The 19102-nt window shown below is 48.0% G+C and overlaps 1 protein-coding gene across 6 annotated transcripts in view; it reads right to left on the bottom strand.

Annotated features, from left to right (window-relative positions):
* MUS81 (MUS81 structure-specific endonuclease subunit) overlaps positions 1–19102 on the bottom strand; it is a 1262762-nt gene that overhangs the window by 1012209 nt on the left and 231451 nt on the right. For all 6 annotated transcript variants that reach the window (XM_069645007.1, XM_069645006.1, XM_069645008.1 and 3 more), the window contains one exon: positions 15126–15341. In XM_069645007.1, the coding sequence (XP_069501108.1) occupies positions 15126–15260 (135 nt within the window). In that variant the 5' untranslated portion in view covers positions 15261–15341. The remainder of the gene's footprint in view (positions 1–15125; positions 15342–19102) is intronic.

Below are 19102 nucleotides of genomic sequence, written 5' to 3'. Positions count from 1 at the left end.
CACGAGGGAAGTCTTAGGCTAGTAAAAACTGCTGAAGGGCCGACCTATGACCTATCGTTTTTGCGAGAATTTTGACCAAATTGAAACATCAAAGCATCTGATTGAATGTTCCAGTTTATATGGCTGGGGTTTTTATTTTCAATACGCCTCCTTGGTTTGCAATCATTCTCTTTAATATCTGTTTCTGCAGCTTTAATGTTTACAGTTTGTATTGTGCACGGGCGCCGAAACGCCCCGGGTTCCCCACTTCGCTTGAGTTGACTCACCGGCTCTGTGTGGCGTATTCAGTGCAGTTTGTGCTTCCACAGCAAGACTTTGCAACCTGCTTTCCAATATGGACTGCTTTCACATCGTTCCAGTTACTCTTGCTGCGTCTCTTCAGCACACCTGTCTTGTTTCAGGTCCCAGGTCCCAGTAGGTGAAACGCTGCTTTTTCCGGTTGCCGAAAGCAAAGGAATCTTTTCTTGGCTCCTGGCGTGTCTGCAGCACGTCCTGCTTGCACAGCGTTCCTCAGCTTCCCTGCTGGCGAGCGCTTTGGCTCTGCTACATCGGATCGAGCTACCCAGCTCCACAAGTCTCGCAGAGAGGTGCGACGACTTCTCCCAAACAGCAACCCCTTGCAGTTTGTTTTCGATCTTTAAATGTCCCAAACACAGGTTCATTTTTAAAAAAATAGAATGCTCATTGAGTTTAAGACTCCTACTACTCTGCATCGTTCCCTTCCTCCTCTTCACCCCAGTAGTCCATTGATGTTAACTGATGCGGATCACTTGGGGAAATCGCCTTTAATGGTTCCAAATGATGAGCCAATTCTATATGGAGGATAATTAGAACTGGAAAAGGTAATGTTGGAGCTTTTAACCTTTTGACCAGGGATGGAGGTTTGGCCTAAACGGTTCTGGGAAAAGGTTTTCTCTAAAGGGGGTATAGGTGCATGACAATAGGTCATTAGGGTATTAGGTATCTAAGGGTTTTTTTCATGGGCAAATGGGGGATACCTACTCTCATTTAAGCCATGACATCTCCCTAGAGGCTGTCTCCTCGCATGTGATTCTTACTCATATAGCCACCCCCAAGGTCAGGATCAGGTAGTAGCTGCCCCTGGCCACATGGGGGGAAGTTACCGCAGGGGGATCCGAGATGACTCCATTCGATTCATAACAGTAGAGATTTAATTACCTATTGCAGTTCAAGCATGATGAGGTGTTCCAATCTCTCTTTATCAACTTGAGACAGGGAGAGGGGTTGAAGACGAGAAGTCACAGATCTTTCCCTGATCCGCAGGGACTTCGGCTTCCAAGGATTGGTAGAAAGTCTCCATAATAGATAGTTCACCCTCATCTGCCATAATTTCATGTTTTGGGGATCCTTCAGACATGGGATATAGCTGCGGGCTATGGTGTTTGTAAGCTTGACAGCAAGAATTGTATTCACTTTGTTACCTTTGGAATAATAAAATTGCTTGTGTGAAGAAGGGAGGAAGCAGCCCCATCCGTCAGATAGGTTTCTAATTGAGACCAGGCTAATTTAAGGGCCCTCAGGCTATTCAGAGATTGCATTGCTTGTGTTCCATCTATTTTTGAGACACTTCTAAAGTTTGTCTCTGCAATTCACTCAATCTAAGGAACACTGCTATTTTAGCTATTATTTCTCCTCTTATAACTGCCTTTGCTGCATCCCATATCAACGGCTCATATGACAATGCATTACTTACCGTAAAAGCATTTCTGATGGTTGTATCTGCTTAGATTCACATGCTGTGCATAGGTTCGACATCCAGTGGTCACTGCGGAGTATTGCATTTTGTTTTTCGTAGTCGAAAAAGGGGACGTCGACAAGGCGTGTCTGTAACACTATCCCTATAGTGACGTGCGTTGTACCCACAATCCCTCACGCGTCAAGGTCCCTCTGTTTGTATTTTTCTGCCCTGAGGGAGCCTTCTAGGCGTGAGTGAGTACAGAAAAGAGAGAAATATAGAAAAGGATGTCTATGTTCCTTCCATCCGAGCGGGGAGGAAGGGTGGGCGCATGTGAATCTAAGCAGATACAACCATCAGAAATGCTTTTACGGTAAGTAATGCATTGTCTTCTGATGTTTGTTAATCTGCTTAGAATCACATGCTGGGCATAGACTAGCGAGCAGTACCCGGAGTTGGCGGTGGGTTATGAGAAGGAACAATAGAGAAAAAATGTCTTAATACTGCCTGTCCCACCTGGGAGTCAGATCTAGAGTGTGCATCTAGACAGTAGTGTTTTGTAAAGGTGTGCACAGAACTCCAGGTAGCCGCTTTGCAGATGGACTCAAGAGGAACATTTGCAATGAACGCTATGGAAGCCCCAGTGCCTCGAGTGGAATGTGCTCTTGGCTTGAAGGGTAGTTCTCTCTTAGCAAGAGTGTAACAGAGAGTGATGCATTGAACAATCCATCTAGATATAGTGGACTTTTAAACTGCATCTCCTTCTCTTCCTGCTGCCACAGACACAAAGAACTGATTAGTCTTTCTCAGTGGTCTGGTTCTTTCCATGTAGAACATGACAGCTCTGCGTACATCTAGTGTATGCAGACTTTTTTCTCCCAAGCTGGAAGGGTTTTGAAAGAACGTTGGTAGTTCGATTGACTGGTTTACATGAAATTTCGAGATGAATTTTGGTGCAAACCGTGGGTGTGTGCGTAGAACCACCTTATCCTTGTGAACTGTTACGAAGGGGTCTAGTACAGAAAGAGCCTTTAGTTCACTTACTCTCCAAATGGAGGTGATAGCTATTAGGAAAGCAGTCTTAAGAGTGAGGTCTTTAAGAGTTGCCTTGTGCATGGGTTCGAAAGGAGGGCCCATGAGTCTAGAAAGTACCACATTTAAGTCCCATCCGGGAGCTGGGTTAGCTATCGGAGGGTGTATTCTCTTTACCCCCTCCATGAAGGCCTTGATAACTGGTATCTTCCACCACGACACTTTAAGTTGGGAAGTGGTGTATGCAGAAAGTGCCGCTAGGTGGACTTTAATAGAATTGAATACTAGACCCGAGTCCAGTAAATGGGTCAGGTACAGAACAATTTGTGTGGGAGAGCAGTCAACAGGGTTCCCCTACACCAGATGACAAATCTTTTCCACTTGCTAGAATAGCAGTGGCGAGTATTAGGTTTTCTGGCTTCCCTGAGGATGTCCATACATCTCTGCGGGAGTTGTAAATGTCCAAATTCTATGATCTCAGGAGCCAGGCTGCTAAGTTCATGGTCTGAGGGCATGGATGCAGTGTCCTGCCCTTGTCCTGTGACAGCATGTTGTACGGGCAGGGAAGTTTCACTGGGGGAGATAGGGACATCTCCATCAAGTGAGCGAACCATGGCTGCCGGGCCCACATTGGGGCCACTAGTATCATGGTAACCTGCTCCTGGTCCATCTTGTGTACCACTTTGTTGAGAAGGGGAGTCGGGGGAAAGGCGTAAACAAATTTCCCTGACCATTGAATCGACAGACCGTTCCCCTTGGACGATTTCTGGGGGTACCTGGAGGCGTAACTTTGGCATTGTGAGTTCTCCAGAGTTGCGAACAGGTCTATTTCCGGGAACCCCCATTGCGTGAAGACGTCTAAGACGATGTCTTCGTGCAATTGCCATTCGTACTCTTCGGGCAGGGGGAAGTCCCTGCTGAGTTTGTCTGCTAGCAGACCGAGTTCCCCTGGTACATGTTGTGATAGTAGAAACATGTGTTTGAGAGCCCACTTCCATATATTCTGGGACAGCTTGGACAGTCCTGGAGAGTGAGTGCCCCCTTGCTTGTTGAGGTAGTACATGGCTGTGGTGCTGTCTGTGAGGACCATCACTGTCTTTCCTTGTAGGTGTTCCTGAAAGGCTTTCAGTGCTTTGAACACCGCTAGTAGTTCCAGCAGGTTTATATGCTTGGATGCTAAGCTCGGAGTCCACGCTCCGTGAGCAGTCTGATGGGATAGGTGAGCCCCCCATCCTGTAAGGGATGCGTCTGTGGTTAGAGTGGCTTCCACTGCGGGTGTGGCAAAAGGTTTCCCTAATAACAGGTTTTCTTTTGTCCACCACCGTAGCGAGAGAACCAAGGCCTGCGAGACCACCACTAGATCGTCCCATTGTCCGCTGGCCTGACACCACTGGCTGTAGAGCCACTCTTGCATTGGGCGCATGCGCAGGCGCGCGTGAGGTACCAAATAAATACATGACGCCATCATCCCTAGCAAGCGCATTGCTTTGCGTACCGTCACCTCTCGACCTGCCACATAATGGGGGATCTGAAACAGCATGTTTTGGACCCTCTAGTTGGAGGGGAAGACGAGGCCGTCCTTTGTTCGAATTAGAGCCCCTAGGAATTGTTTGATTTGGCTGGGGTCTAAGCTGGACTTCTTTTCGTTGATGGAGAAGCCCAGTTGGGACAAAAGGTCTACGGTCTTTTGGGTATTGGAGAAGCATGTTTCGTAAGAATCCCCTGTTATGAGCCAGTCGTCGAGGTAAGGGTATACCGGGATGGATAACCTGCGTAGGTGGGCCGCTGCCACTGCCAGTACTTTTGTGAATACCCTTGGTGCAGATGCTATCCCGAAGGGTAGTACTCTGAACTGGTAGTGCTTGTTCTCTATCTTGAACCTGAGGTATTTTCTGTGCGCTGGCAACATTAAAATATGAAAGTATGCATCTTTCATGTCTAGTGTTGTCATGTAATCCCCTTGTGATAACAGTGGGATTACTTCCTGCAAGGTCACCATACGAAACTTTTGGGGTTTGACAAACTTGTTCGCTGGGCGAAGATCTAATACAGGGCGCATGGTTAAGTCCTTTTTGGGTACAAGGAAGTACACTGAATAAATACCTTCTGTTACCTGAGATAGGGGGACAGCCTCTATAGCTTCTTTTTTCAGTAGCACTTCTACTTCTTGAAGAAGAATGGTGAGGTGTTCCGGTGTCATGCGTCGGTTCCGTGGGGGTCTGTACTTCGGGGAACCGTTGAATTCGATGCAGTATCCGTGGGCTATGGTGGATAAAACCCAGCGGTCTGACGATATTCCCTCCCATGCTGATAGGAACGATGTTAGCCGGCCCCGACCGGTGATGCATGGGAGGGGACCCGAATCTTCGGGTCATTTGTTGGTATTGGGCGTGGAACCTTTGGGGCTGGAGCCGCGACCTCTTCCTTTGCCACGGCGTTGGCCTCTTTGACTGAACTGGTTGTTACCCTAGTTAGAGGGCCAGTTGGTAGCAGAGTAAAATTGCTGTTGGTTTTGCTGGCGTTGGCCACGAAAGGAGCGTCTATTGCCATAGCCGCGTCTGTTAGGGGGCCTAGAAATTTGGTCAAGAGTCTTGATGGTATCAAACTCTTTCTTCGCATGTTCTAGGGCCTCATCAACTGCTTTCCCAAACAGATGTGTTTGTTCTATGGGCTTATTTATCAGGGAAGCTTGGGGTTCCGGCTTAAATCCCGAATTGCGCAGCCAGACATGGCGTTTGAGAAGTATTCCCTGAACCAGGGAACGGCCAGCCGTCTCTGCGGCATCTAAGGAGTTCTTTACGATGCCCTGGTTTACAAGAGTTCCCTCTGAGATGATAGCTAACAGGCGTGAACGCAGGGGTTCTGGTGCGTCCTCTGCTTCGCTGCGCAGCTTGCTCCACTGTGCATCTGCGTAGCTAGCTAGTAGGGAATTGTTATTTGCAATCCTAGTTGAGAAGGCTGCGGAGGTCGTGATTCTCTTCCCAAGTGCATAGAGCTTCTTGCCCTCTTTGTCAGGTGGTGCCTCACTAGTGGATAGTGGTACCTCCGCTCTTTTTCTTGTATTAGTAACAACAAGGGAGTCCGGAATAGAATGTCCTCTGATGTACAAGGGGTCAGAGGACGAAGGGCTGAAGAGCTTTTCTATCCGAGGGTTGACCCCTCTGACTAATGCAGGATTGGAAAGGGAAGGAGTTATTCTTTTCTTTATAGAAGCCAGGAGCGGAATAGACTGACTAACAGGGGCTTTTTCTTTAATAACTTTTTCTACAAAGTCTATGTCAGGAAGAGTTTCCCGTGTCTATTTCAAAATGCGCTGCTGCCTTGCGCAATAGTGCATTAAGTGAAGGTTGGTCATCTATGGGAGAGGTGTTTCCAATAGGTGAATCCTTGGGAGGAGAAGGGTGAAAGGCATCAGGGTCTGAGTGCACTGATGGGGATTGCCAAGGCTGCAGTGATGGGGATTGCCAGGGCTGCGAGGTAGCTGTATCTTCTTCAAAAACTCCTGCACTAGTGTAAGGATCTTCTTCAAACCCCTCTTCCTCATGTTCTTCCTCTCCACCCAAACCCTCCTCATCTTCCTGGAGGTATTGCTCCTCTTCAGGGAGGTCATATACGTCTGTAGAAAGGGGAAACAGCCTAGGGATCTTGACCCTAGGGTCATCCTGGGGCCATTCCCTTGGTCTTTTGTGTGTGGGTGGGTTTTGGCTTCCCAAAAACCTTTCCATTTTCTCCATACAAGAATGGAGTCTTTCAAGGGTCTCATGGGGGACCCCTGAATAGTCTAGAGGGGGGAAATCAGTGTTTTCACCTTCCAAACGCTTAGAACGCTCCCACGTCGTCGAAGAAAGGTTTCCGTCGCCCTCAGAAAAGCCCTCCGGTAGTTCAGAAGTGCCCTTAGATGAAGGGGGCAGTTCCTGGCTACTCTTGTGCTTTTTCGGCGTTTCTATAGCTTTTTGTGCGGTATTCGACGTCTGTTTCGTCGTCCGCTTACGTTTGTCTTCAGAAACAATTCTCACCAGGCTCTCGACAACGAGTTCGTCAGTAGAGGGCTCTGGTGTCGACGTTGCCTGCGTTACGCGTTGTTTCTCGACGGCCGCTCTATGGAGCGTTACGTCGGATGATTTTGAGGTAGCGCCCGTGTTTGATGAAAGCGGAATCGATGGTCGCGGCTGCTTTTGCGGGTGGGGCTTGAGACCCTTACGGTCTGAGGTAGACGCCGGAGTGCCCTGCGTCCCCTTCGGCGCTGATGGATCCTTCGTCTTCGACGAAGAGCCGTGGGTTGTGTGCTTAGGCCTATGGGGTCTATGTGCGTCCTTGTCGCCGGGGTGTTCATCCCCATAAGCAGGGCGTGAGCCGAGCCTGTCGGGGCCGGGGACGGATGTCGAGGAGCGCAAGCGCTCCTTCTGGGGGTTAATGACTTCTGTAACAGACATCGAGTTATCACCCTCCTCGTCACTTTCTGTAACAGCGGCGGCGGGTGAGGAAACTGACTTCGACATAGCGTAGTCCGCCCACCTCTTAACTTTTCGTTCTTTAAGAGTTCTTGGTTTCAAGAGCTTACAGGCCGCGCAGCTGTCCTCTTTATGATCGAGGGGCAAGCAACGATTACAGAGCTTGTGTTTATCCTTCCAAGTGTATTTGCCCCTACAGCGTGGGCAAAACTTAAAAGGTGTCCTCTCCATAGCTGAGGCAATAATAACTGGTGATAACCCCAAGGGAAAGATAGGGGAGAAAGAAAGACATTCTCAAAGAGAAGATAAAAGTTCGAACCCCCACTCTCCCTACTGTATGTTGGCCGGCGAGGCCAGGCCACGTGTTCGGCAGCGCCAAAGGATCCCCTCCGTCTCTTCCCCTCCGTCGAAAACTTGCTCGGCGGAGAAACAGCTTCACAGCTAAAGTCGAGTGGAGGGATCTTTAACAATATAATAAGTATAATTAAGGACCGAGGTCCGTAGTAAGTATTTTGCAATGTCTCTCTAGGAGCTCCGCGTAAGGCGACCAGAAACTGGGCGGAAAAAAACAATCTGAGGGACCTCGACGCGTGAGGGATTGTGGGTACAACGCACGTCACTATAGGGATAGTGTTACAGACACGCCTTGTCGACGTCCCCTTTTTCGACTACGAAAAACAAAATGCAATACTCTGCAGTGACCACTGGATGTCGGACCTATGCACCGCATGTGATTCTAAGCAGATTAACAAACATCAGAAACTTCATTATCATGGACTTCAAAAAATACCCCTTTGGTTTATCTAACATGGAGTGCAATCGCCAGGTCTCGGAGGAGTTCATCATTGAGACGTCAAGGTCTACGCCTGATGAAAGGCTTGGGGGAAATCGAAAGTTCCAGGTCTAGTAACACTGGGGCTTGGTCTGATGGCATCCTTTGCTATATCGCAATGGTTTTGGGGATTAGCATAGAGCACACCACCAGAATGTCTATTCTGGAGAAGCCCTGATGCATTGTCAAATGGTGGGTATAATCCCTCTCTTCTTGATGAAAAAACCTCCTGGTTTCGAGCAGGGAAAGGTTTCTGAGCATCTGGGCTATGGCCTAGAAGTTACCATCTGTGAGGGGGTCCAATTTTTTGTACATAAGTGGATCGGAGACGCAGTTGAAATCTCCCGCAATAATTATCTCCCTTCTCGCAGAAATAACCCAGTTTAGACATTTTTCTGTAATGAACACATCTTGGTCATTTGATGTATGAAGGAAAATGATAGTATATGTGCATCCCCACAGAGTTCCCTTAATCATCAATAGTCTGCCATCTGGGTCTCTTGCAACTGCTAGTTTTTGAAAGGGCGTTTCCCCTCGTGAAGAAAATAGCCACCCCTTTCTTCTTAGCCCCACTCGACGCACAATACTCAACATTAAATTGCGTGTCGATAAGCCTCTTCACGTCTTTCGTGAGCAAGTCTGTTTCTTGAAGGAGCACAATGGAAGACTGCATAATTTGAAGCATCACAAGTATCACATTGCGTTTAATGGGTGAATTAAAACCCCTGACATTGAGCATCACCACTCGCGGCCCACTGGTATCATCCCCCGTTGTAGGGATCCTTGGTGATCAATGCGATTCCCCTTCCTATCCTAAATCTGCCCTCCTCCCCAGAATCCGCCCTCCAGAAGGTATAACAGGCTTTAAAAGAAAAGAGCAAAACACATAAGGCTGTCAAAACAGGTAGTTGGAGCAGAGAACAAACTTTAAAAAATGAAATCAGCTTGGTTTACCAGATAGTAAATATCCAACATTGGTGGACCTATAAATCTTAGTTGAAAATCAGTGGATATTTCCTTCACCATCTTGAGCGCCCCCTTGGTCCACCCACCTCCCCCTTTCATAAATTGGTTCCAAGTATAACCCAAATCTTCCCACCCTCCCACTCAAGTGAGCGTCATGTAAAGCTTCCAAAATCGCTCATCAAGGATAAATTCCCCCTCTGACAAAAGATTCCGTTACCGTTTCGCTTTGGGGTCTTCCTCATAACTTGTTTCTTCTGGTGTCTTCTCCCTCGGATGTTGTCCCTCATGTGTGCGTTCATCTGCGTCTTGCGACGGACTATGGGCCTGTCGGCGTTTCCCCATCAATTCCTCAGTTCCGGCTTCCGTAGCTATGCTGTGTTGCTTACCCCCAATTGTAAAGAGAAACTTACAGGGATGATGCCATCAGTATTTGATGCGATTATCTCTGAGCTATGTAGTAACCATATTAAGTCGTCTTCTCTTGACCAACGTTTTCTGAGAAAGGCCTTGGAATGTTTGTTTTTTACATTCATAGAAAGTTATGGGGCCACTGATTTCATTCCTTATTTAGATTGGAAGAAATGTATCCTTGTTAATATGTTATGTTATTATGTTGTTATGTTAACGTTTTTCGTACCAAGGTACAGCGCAACCGACACCCAACGGCAACCTGGCGCTATGACTGAAAGCAACAAGTATCAAAAGAAATGGGAGAAAGAGCTAGAATAGCAAAGTTTTTAAAGCCTTCCTAAAATGTATATGAACCGAACAGGCACAGGCAGCAACCGGAAGGGTATTCCACAACATGGCAGCTCTGAGAAAGAACCGCCTCCAATTCTCCCACAGCAAATTCTAGGGACAGTCAAAAGGGAGCGATCAGTGCAGGGCAGGAACATATGGTCGGAATTTAGACTGTAGATACTCCGAACCAGCTGCATAGAAGGGCCTATGCACCAAAAAGATTTGAAATGCACACGCTTTACAACAGGGAGCCATTGGAGGGCCCTGAGAACAGGTGAAATATGCTTTTGGTAGTGGCAAGACGGGCAGCACAATTTTGAAGCACCTCTAAACGATGTAATAAGTAATCCGGTTGAGCCAGATATAAAGAATTACAATAGTCGATCCTGCTGAGAACCAGAGCACAAACCACCGGGGCCCGCAAATTGAATGGAACGAATTGCAGGACCTTCCTGAGTATTAGTTGAAAGTGAGCAGCGTGGCAAACTGAAGCAACCTGAGAGGCTATGGAAAGAGAGACTGATAACTTAACACCTAGGTTTTTAACCATCGAATCCACCACTGGAAAGGTGCCAAATGCAGAGAGCCAGAAAGATGGAGCCCAAAGAGAGGGAATAGTATCAGAACCGACAACCATGACCTTGTCCTCGTCACCATCAGCTTTCAGCCAGTTCTCGCTAATCAGGCATCCCACGGCCAGAAGGCCATCTCGTAGCTGAATGGCATCTTGGTTCGGCTGGATTTATATCATCCTGCCCATGGGTATCCAGCCGAACCAAGATCTGGGTGTCATCAGCATACGAGTAGCATCTAAAGCCGTGGGAGCGAATAAGAGTGATCAGAGGCTGAATATAGATATTAAAAAGTGTGGGAGACAAGGCCGAGCCTTCCGGGACCCCGCATAACAAAGCGGCCACAACAGAAAGAAAAGGTTGGAGCAGCAGATGCTGAGATCGATCAGAACAAACAATGACAATACATCTGGAATAAGACGCTTCTTGTTCAAACGAGATGTAAAAAGATGGAGTGCAAACCAAATCCCCCTCAAAGTGAATTTTTGTGAGTGAATGCAGTGCGGCAAAGCCAAAGAACTGGCAAGAGGGGCATGACACCTGATGGCAGAGCCAAGAACAAGGAAAAGCCAGAGGAGTGTACATTTGCACATAAAATCCAAGAGGCCAATAAAGAGGAACTGAGTGAAGGTGGCTTGGTACACACATGGGCAAATACTGAAGAACCTGTGTGCGCTGGAGAGCCCAAGGATCCTGGTTGTGCAACCTGTGATGGGTGGACTGTGCAGTCTGAAAACTGCACCCAGACCAGTAAGCCCTGAATGCTGACATAATGAAAGAAACTAACGAAGAGCACTGTAAGTGAACTGGTGAGGCAGACCAGAAAGAGGGGGTCAGGTCGACCGGGAGTTGTGTTAACTTTTTGAAAAGACTGAAACAAGTATAAGGGGAGAAGTAAAATCCTTAGGGAAGGGAACCCTGAGACTTGAGGAACTGCATGCGTTTTGAGAACTGTTTTGCTTGGAACTTGGGGAAGGGAACCCCGAGGACTGCATGACCTTGAACTTGAGAAAGGTAATCTTGAGACTTTTGTGGAACTTTCTTACTCTTGGGGAAGGGGTGCCGAAGGCGAAGCTCAGAACATTTAGTTAAACACTATTTCTTTTATTAACATCCCTACACATTGTTTAACTTAAGTTGTGAGGGCAAGTATAGGTTTTGGACACAGACTTAAGATGAACTCTGACTCAGACTTTCCTTTCGTTCAGGTAGGGAAAGTTAGGGAAATCCCACCTTAGCATAGGGCAAGGTAGGTCTTCTACAATCCTGACATTTGATTTAAAAGTATTTTATGTTGAATTTTAAGTCTGTTGTCTGTTTCTTGCTTCATGAGGCCTTCACATGCTTTCATGGAGAATTCAAAACTCGTTCACACACTACTACTGCTCTCCTGCTGCTTCGCCTGGCTTGCCTTCTTCCACCTTGGTCTCCTGGCCTGCACCTGAGGGGCCTTTCATGCCTCTCAGCCATCCTCAAGTGTGGGTCATTATCCTTAATGGGTTGCACTCTGCAACATTGTGCCTCTGCAGCCCAGCCGTTTTCTCCATCCCAGTACTCTGGGAATTCTGGGACTTGAAGGCCCTAGCACAAAAGTCAGTTTTCTCAATAATATTTTCCCCACCAAGTTACTTTTTCTCCTTAAGCACATTCCTCAAAGCAGTATCATACGGATAAAACGATAGGTTTGGTTTTTACAGAGGATTGAGATTTTTCCAGTTTCACATTGGTAGTTTCACCTTCAGGTTGGATGCGCACTAAAAATAAACAAACCTCTGCAAGTTTTTCCTGAGACTCATATGATTTCCTATTTTTAGGAATGTTATAATTTTTGTAGGACCTTTTCTCATCCTTAATACATGACCGGTTTTAATTGTCTTCACTCACATTGTTATAATTGAGAGTATCCGTTCTCTGACAACATTCCATTGTACTGGGATTAATGATATTCCCTTCCTGGAGGTAGACCAGTACCGCGTCTCATCCTATGAAGTCCTCCTGTTTCCCTGGGGACCTTCTCCCAGGTGATCCTCCTGGCTAACACCGCCCCCAGGGCCACGATCCGGAAGAGTCTGCCTTTCCCTGGCCACCTGAGAGGAGACATTAGGTACGGTTTTCATGAAGACTCCTTAGGATTTATCACAGGTAGCACTGGTCAAGTAAGAAAGATTAGTTATCCAGAGGGGAGTGGGTGAGACAAGATTACTGGGCAATACAGTAATAGCAACCAACCAACTTCAACACCTTCCAATCCAGATTCCACAGGACACATGCCACAGAAAAGGCACTCACTCGTGTCGCCAACGTCTTCATCAAAGCAGATCACAAGCTCTCCGGTTCATATGCGCATTTAGATCTCTTCTGCCTTATACACCGTTGATAACCCCCGCTCTTACCATCTCCAACATTGGCATTCATGATTTGCTAATCACCTCCTGCCCATCATTTCATTCTCCATCTCTTGGAACAAAGGCCCTCCACCAACCCCAACCCCAGTGGGGGTTCCCCAGACATCTGTTATTTTCCCACTTCCCGTCTCTCTTTACATTCCCTCTCTCCATCTGATCTAATCTCTTCCTTTGCCTCGCCTACAACCTGTTCATTGAGAATACTCAAAACATTTCCTTCCCATCCTTTCTCTCTTATATCAAAAAGTCTCTCTCCCATCCATTACCAGATGGCACTTCAGCTTAATCCTCACTCCAATCCACCTAGACTCATAACACTGGTCTCTTGACAGTGATCTAAACCTTCAACAAGACATTACCTCTCCTGCCACGGAAGCCAGTATAGACCTACTTAATATTTGCAAGATCAGTCGCCATCTTACCTACCATTCTACTAAAACCTTAATTTCTACTCTTGCCTCATACCCCGAAACTACTGCCTCTACAAATTCCCACATTCTGATCACCTTCATGTGGGATGGTACACCATCTCCTCCCTTTCATATCTATTCATGGGCTGCCAGTCCTTTTTACTCCTGCCGACTTGGCTGTCTCCATTTACTCCCCGCCACACATCATGCAATCTCAAGCCTGATCAATTTGTCTTTCCTCTGGTCATCCTGCCCAGACGCCAGCTTTTGCACCCTTCACCCTTCTTGCTGCATACAACTGCAACGCCTTCCCCCCAGATATCAACACCATTGTCACAATGAAGACCTTAAAGATTGCCCTCAAAAAGCATCTCCTATCTAGTGAAGGAAGACCGGAATCCTACATTGGCATAATCCCTCCCTTCTAATACCCAGCCTCATACCCACCTTGGCACATAAATATAAAGAGCAGTAAAAAAAATCTATATAATATACTGTCGGTCTGTGATGTCCCCTACCACTCCACCACTCCACTGAAAGCAGTCTGCTCACTAATCCCAGTTATTTTTTTAAGCACCCTTCAAAAGGATTGCTCAGCTCAACGGTATCTGGTCATATTTTCGAAAACATATTTTCTAAATACCATTTTGTCGAAAACATTTTGCCGAATTTTTTTTCAAACAAATTCTTTATTTTATGTTTTTTTTGTTTCATACGTGAAAAAAGGGTTAAAAAAACAGGGTTTGGGGGGAATCCCCCCATTTAAAAAATTAAATAAAAACATTCGAATTTTTTTTTTCTGCTATTTTGTGCCAACAAAATGGCATTTCGAAAATATGGCATTCGAAAAAATCACTATAAACCCAGCTCAACATTTGTCTAGCAACATCCATCGTGGAATTTACCAAGACTGCACAGCCATTTAAAGCTTGCCTCTGTGTGGCCACCCAGATACAGGAAATGTGGGACAAGATGGTTCAATGGCACCTCGCCCCAGAAAAACTACATACATTCTATCCAGTAGTACTTGCGGTATACGGGGAAGGGGGGTGGAATGGGTGGATTGTGGGGAAGTGGGAACGTGGAAACACATTTGGTGGGAATGCCCGTCCATCCAGCTATAATGAGATAAGATCGGGCAGCATTGGTCCCTAGGTTTCGGGATCAGATACCAGTAAACACAGGGATGGCCATTTTGGGATTGGGAGGTGTGCTGGATAATTTACCATCGAAAATTCTAAGAAAGGGCAATGTAATTCTGATGGTGGACCAGAAATGGAAGAAGAAAGAACCCCCCCCCCCACCGAACACTAATGAACTGGGAAGGTCCGGAATTATTTGGCGCTCGAATGGGTGACCTATCTGATTCAAGAGGACAATCGAACTTTTCTCGGAGTGGCACATGATCTTGCAAGATCTGCAACAGGACTCACGAGCTACCTGGTGTCCGAGGAAAATGAAACTGTTGTGACTGGCGTGGTCACAAGTCAAACGTAGGGGAACACCTAGCAACAGAACAGGGGTTGGGGAAGGGTAGGCGCTCCCCAAGGAGGCGGGATTTGCAGGGAAACACAAGACGGGCCACTGACTGCAACGAGGTCTGTCCAGGGAACTGTAGGATTGGGACTGGTCGGGGCGCGGGGTTATAAGGGGAGAATTTGGAAGGAGAGGATATGGGGCAAACGATGGGACTGACAAAGGGAGTGGGGATACGGGGGAAGGGAAAAGTGGGTTTGGATGTTTTTGTTATTGAAAATGCGAATTAAATTAATTGCCTGAGTGAAATCTTGTCAGCCTTCCAGTAAATCGAGTACTTTGGAATTGGATAAGAACCGCCATCATAGAGCGGCAAGAATATGTTTAATAACATTATTTACTGAGACAATGTGACACCACATCTACTGGAAGCCTATCCCATTTTAATTGTATTACAAAGCCATCAAACAGAATACCTGCTTAGGTATTAGGTTTAATACACATATCTGTACAACAGTTTCCGAATTCTAGAAGTGAAACTCACCTTCTGATACACAAACTGAGACTTCTTTCCCTTATCCGCTGCTGCATCCCGCCACTCAGACAACCACTCAAGAAAGAGGGGATTTGGGCATGTAGGCAATGGCCTTTTTCGGCCAATCGTTACCGCACCGGGCATTCTTAGCTAGAGACATCACACACCCTTGCAGCCGGCTAATGCTGCCGAGGGCCTCCTGGATGCGTACCCCTCATACTCAACCTGGAACAGAAAAAGAAAACAGCATGGAGACCGAGTCTTTTATAACAGTACCATTAAACTGAAAACGGTTACAAATTTAGCACATAGCGTTTTTAAATGAATGTAGCGCCCACAAAGCCTCGTACAACTGTAACCTTTTCGGCTTCAAAGACACCAAATTCTTAGCAACCCATTAACATCCGCAACAAGATCAAATTTGGTTAACCTCTGCATTTGTCCATTTGCCCTTATTGCCAATTAGCCACTTGCGCTCGTTCCTTCGCTGCGCCTCATTTCTTCCCAAGCAATGAATTGGCATGAAACAGTATTTTCAAATGGCAAACTTGGCCGCAGTTTTATTTCCTTAACAACAGAATTATTGTACACATTTTGCGAACTTCAGTCTGTAAGTGTGGCCGCTTGCTCTGTGTCGGATCTCACCTGCTTCCCCCTATACCATAGTTTCCATAGTAGGCCCCCAACTCCCTCCACCCTTTGTGCCTGAGCCTATCCTGCCCATGCAGGTGTCAGTGGGTGGGGAGAGCGCCGTTTCATTTTGGGGGAAGCTGAGCCTTAGTTGTTGCCCCTGCCGTTAGGCCCCCAAGAGGCGCTGGTCCGGAAGAGCAAAGACCCATTCCGGTTTCCTTCTGGCTCATCCAGAGCTGATCCAGCCATGTCTGATTTGTTGGAAGCCTTTGCCCCTGCAGAACTTGCCACGACCCCATTCAGTTTTCCCCCTCGATTTTCAACTGTTGAGTGGTTATCGGCTGTGCTGCTATTTCCTGCAAAGAGACCATTGTCTTGTTCTGGGACACTTCTTCCTCTGTCCCTTTTCATCCTGTTCCGCCTTAACTAGGGCGGGCCTGCTCCGGGACATTTCTGCCCCTGCCACCTTTCCATCATGCTCCGCCTTAACTCGGGCGGGCCTGCTCTGGGACACTTCTGCCCCTGTCCCTCCTGTTCCGCCTTCACCAGGGCGGGCATGCTCTGGGACACCTCCGCCTGCTCTAGCAGGAGTTACCTGCTTCCCCCTATGCCTTTGCACTAAGTCCGCAGAAGGCCCAACTCTCCCAACCCTTTGTGCCTGAGCCTACCCTGCCCTTGCAGGTGCCCGTGGGCGGGGAGAGTGCCGTTTCATTTTTGGGGGAAGCTGGGCCCTTGTTGTTACAACCAGACGCCCCTGCTGTTAGGCTAACAAGAGGCGCTGGTCCGAGAAGTGTGAAACCCTTCATGAGACATGACTTTCCTGGGGGTTAAAATGCACACCTTTCAGTGTTACCAAATACTATTAGACCCTGACCTGCTAATTACTGGCGATTTCACATCCACTTGTTTGTTGATGAGTCCCCCCACTTTACTTATTAGGGCTTGACCCTGATAGCAAATTGAACCGTTGTGTACCCAACTGGGCCCACAACAGTCCACCTCACCCTTCGATCACCCCAAAGGCCCTAGTATCCCCAAAATGAGGCGCCTAACGCACCCACACAGTACTGGTTTACCCCAACACGTCTTGTACGCCACAGCCCTGACACCCAGGGTTGTCATATAGAGTTACCCATCTACCAGGCGCTTCTTGTGTTATGTGGCTCTGGCCGAGAGAGAGAGGGAGGGAAGGTCATGCGAGCTCAGCCCACCCGTCTCCCTTTGGCATGCCCCGGTTAAAAGCGTACTACAGTTATGCTGACTAGGAAAGTGTATTAGCTTATCGTGACCCTGACCCGTGGACAGCAGGTTTAAGATGTCCCATAAAATGACAGCCCTAGACGCGAGCTGCCCATCGCAACCGTGGCAATATGGCCAACTTACGCAACCCGTGGCAGTTGCCATTGCCCAGCGCAAGAGATGCGCTCCCTATGGAACGCTCAGCCCGGGTAGACTATAGCCAAGTTGAAAGATTTAACCCTTTATTGTGCAGTTGCACGGGAAAGCACTGCGGTTTAACACCGTCACCATCAAGTAGTATCTCCGCCGCCGGAATTAAACCTGTCAAACCAACGGCTGCAACCTTCCGTATTCCTCCTGGCCGCACAGACTTAGTTTGCTGCTGGCGGATTGCCCCGCTGGCCAAATCAAAGTGGCACATAACACAACTTGAAACCCGGCTGTACACTTGGAATAATCTTTTAAGGACGCCTGCTTTAACACTGCATTGCTCGTCCCCCTCACCTGGCGTTAATTCGCAAAATCGTGGGAACCTCATGTTGCCGATGTCCTCTTCCGCTGAAGAAATGGGGCCAGCACAATAACCCACTCCAACCCAGTTTGAGAACCGACCTTTGGCCCAACGCACCGTCCCCACCAAACTTAACATCACCCCTCGTTGTAATGCAACCATGGCATTATACTGCCTTGTCAGCACTCAACCTGTGTCAAGAAAACTTTGTGCCAACTAGCCCTCTTCGTCCGCATTAAGAGCATCCGTGCCCCACCAAGGGCTGTCCCCTAACAAACTTCCCACGTAATACGAAGCCCCCAGGAAACCCTATTATACACGTTGCACACAACCCACAGTGGCTGCTCATTTCCCTCTCCAAACAAGTCTGGCAACCATGCGCCTTTTAACACCGCTGCGCACAATCCCTTAACCACCATACTCCTATTATCACAGCCGCGCCGGGGCCTTTTGATGAGTAAAGCCATGCCTAGTAGCAGTGCTCCCACTGAGCAACCCCCCCCCTACTGTATTCCTTCACTGTGCGCGACCATTCCAACCATACTGCCCTACGTATGCCTCTGCTGGGGGTGCATTATACTTTGATCAGGGCTTACCTGCAAATCATATTCCAGGCCACTAGTGTTTCCCGATAGGCTCCTGCCACCGCTGCCTGTAACCAAGGGCCAATTACAACCTTGTGGGTACTGCCAGTCCCCCACAGGCACTCACCCAGTCAAGCCGTACTCGGACGACCTCTCCTCCCGGTAAGGTGTCCCCTGGAATAAATTACCAGCCTGCTATCATGCAGATGCCTAAGTTACACCAATGCCCCACGTGGCCTGGCGACCTGTAACTGCACTTAAACTCTTTTCACCCCAGGCTTCCATGTCCAACCTGAACCCATGGGGTCGGGACCCTGCCCCAGCTCACTTTACTACCTGCTGCTTGTTGAACAGTCCAGCCGGGTGCCTGCTTATTAATATGCATCGGTTAGCCCAAGCCAAGTAGTCGTTTGATTGGTAAATCGCCTGTGCCACGGCTTATTCCTCCCCCTCCTGTCGTTTAACCTGCCCACTGTGACCCAGTAGTGTTACTGAACATTATTGCTGAATAACGAAGAATCTTTTAGATGCACAATCTGCCTCCTTCTAGTGTCGAACAACTCCCCTTTCGTTATTATTCTACCCGGAGAAGCGAATAGCCATTTGCCACCGTGGGATCCTTTCCCATGGCGCCGGCGGCATGAGTGTTAGCAGGCCGGAAAAGGACCCCAGGCTATGCTACTGTCAGAACTGTCGGGACTGGGGGGGGCGTCTTTGGGTCGTAGCTCCTGAAATTCTATCCGGGGCTACAACCAAGAGACCAGGGGCTTTAGCCCGCCCCCTAGCACACCTCTGGCCGGCGGCACCTCTAGGCCCCCGCCCGTCCCCCTTCTAGACCTGTGAAACCCTGTATCTGACAGTAGCGCCCTCAGCGCAACTCATGTGAAAGCGACAGGACCTAGTTCCCCTATTCCGGCAACTGCCTCGTGGACAAGGTGGGTGCTTGGCTGTGGTCACAGTAAACCATGGAGCAAAAAGGAGGAGCCTGAACCAGTCACAGATTAAGTTATATCTTAAACTAA

Source organism: Ambystoma mexicanum, chromosome 2p (assembly GCF_040938575.1).
Source record: "Ambystoma mexicanum isolate Mex_15411 chromosome 2p, UKY_AmexF1_1, whole genome shotgun sequence".
Lineage (NCBI taxonomy): Eukaryota > Metazoa > Chordata > Amphibia > Caudata > Ambystomatidae > Ambystoma > Ambystoma mexicanum.
Note: the sequence above shows the minus strand (reverse complement) of the source record. Positions and strands in the feature narration are given on the sequence as shown.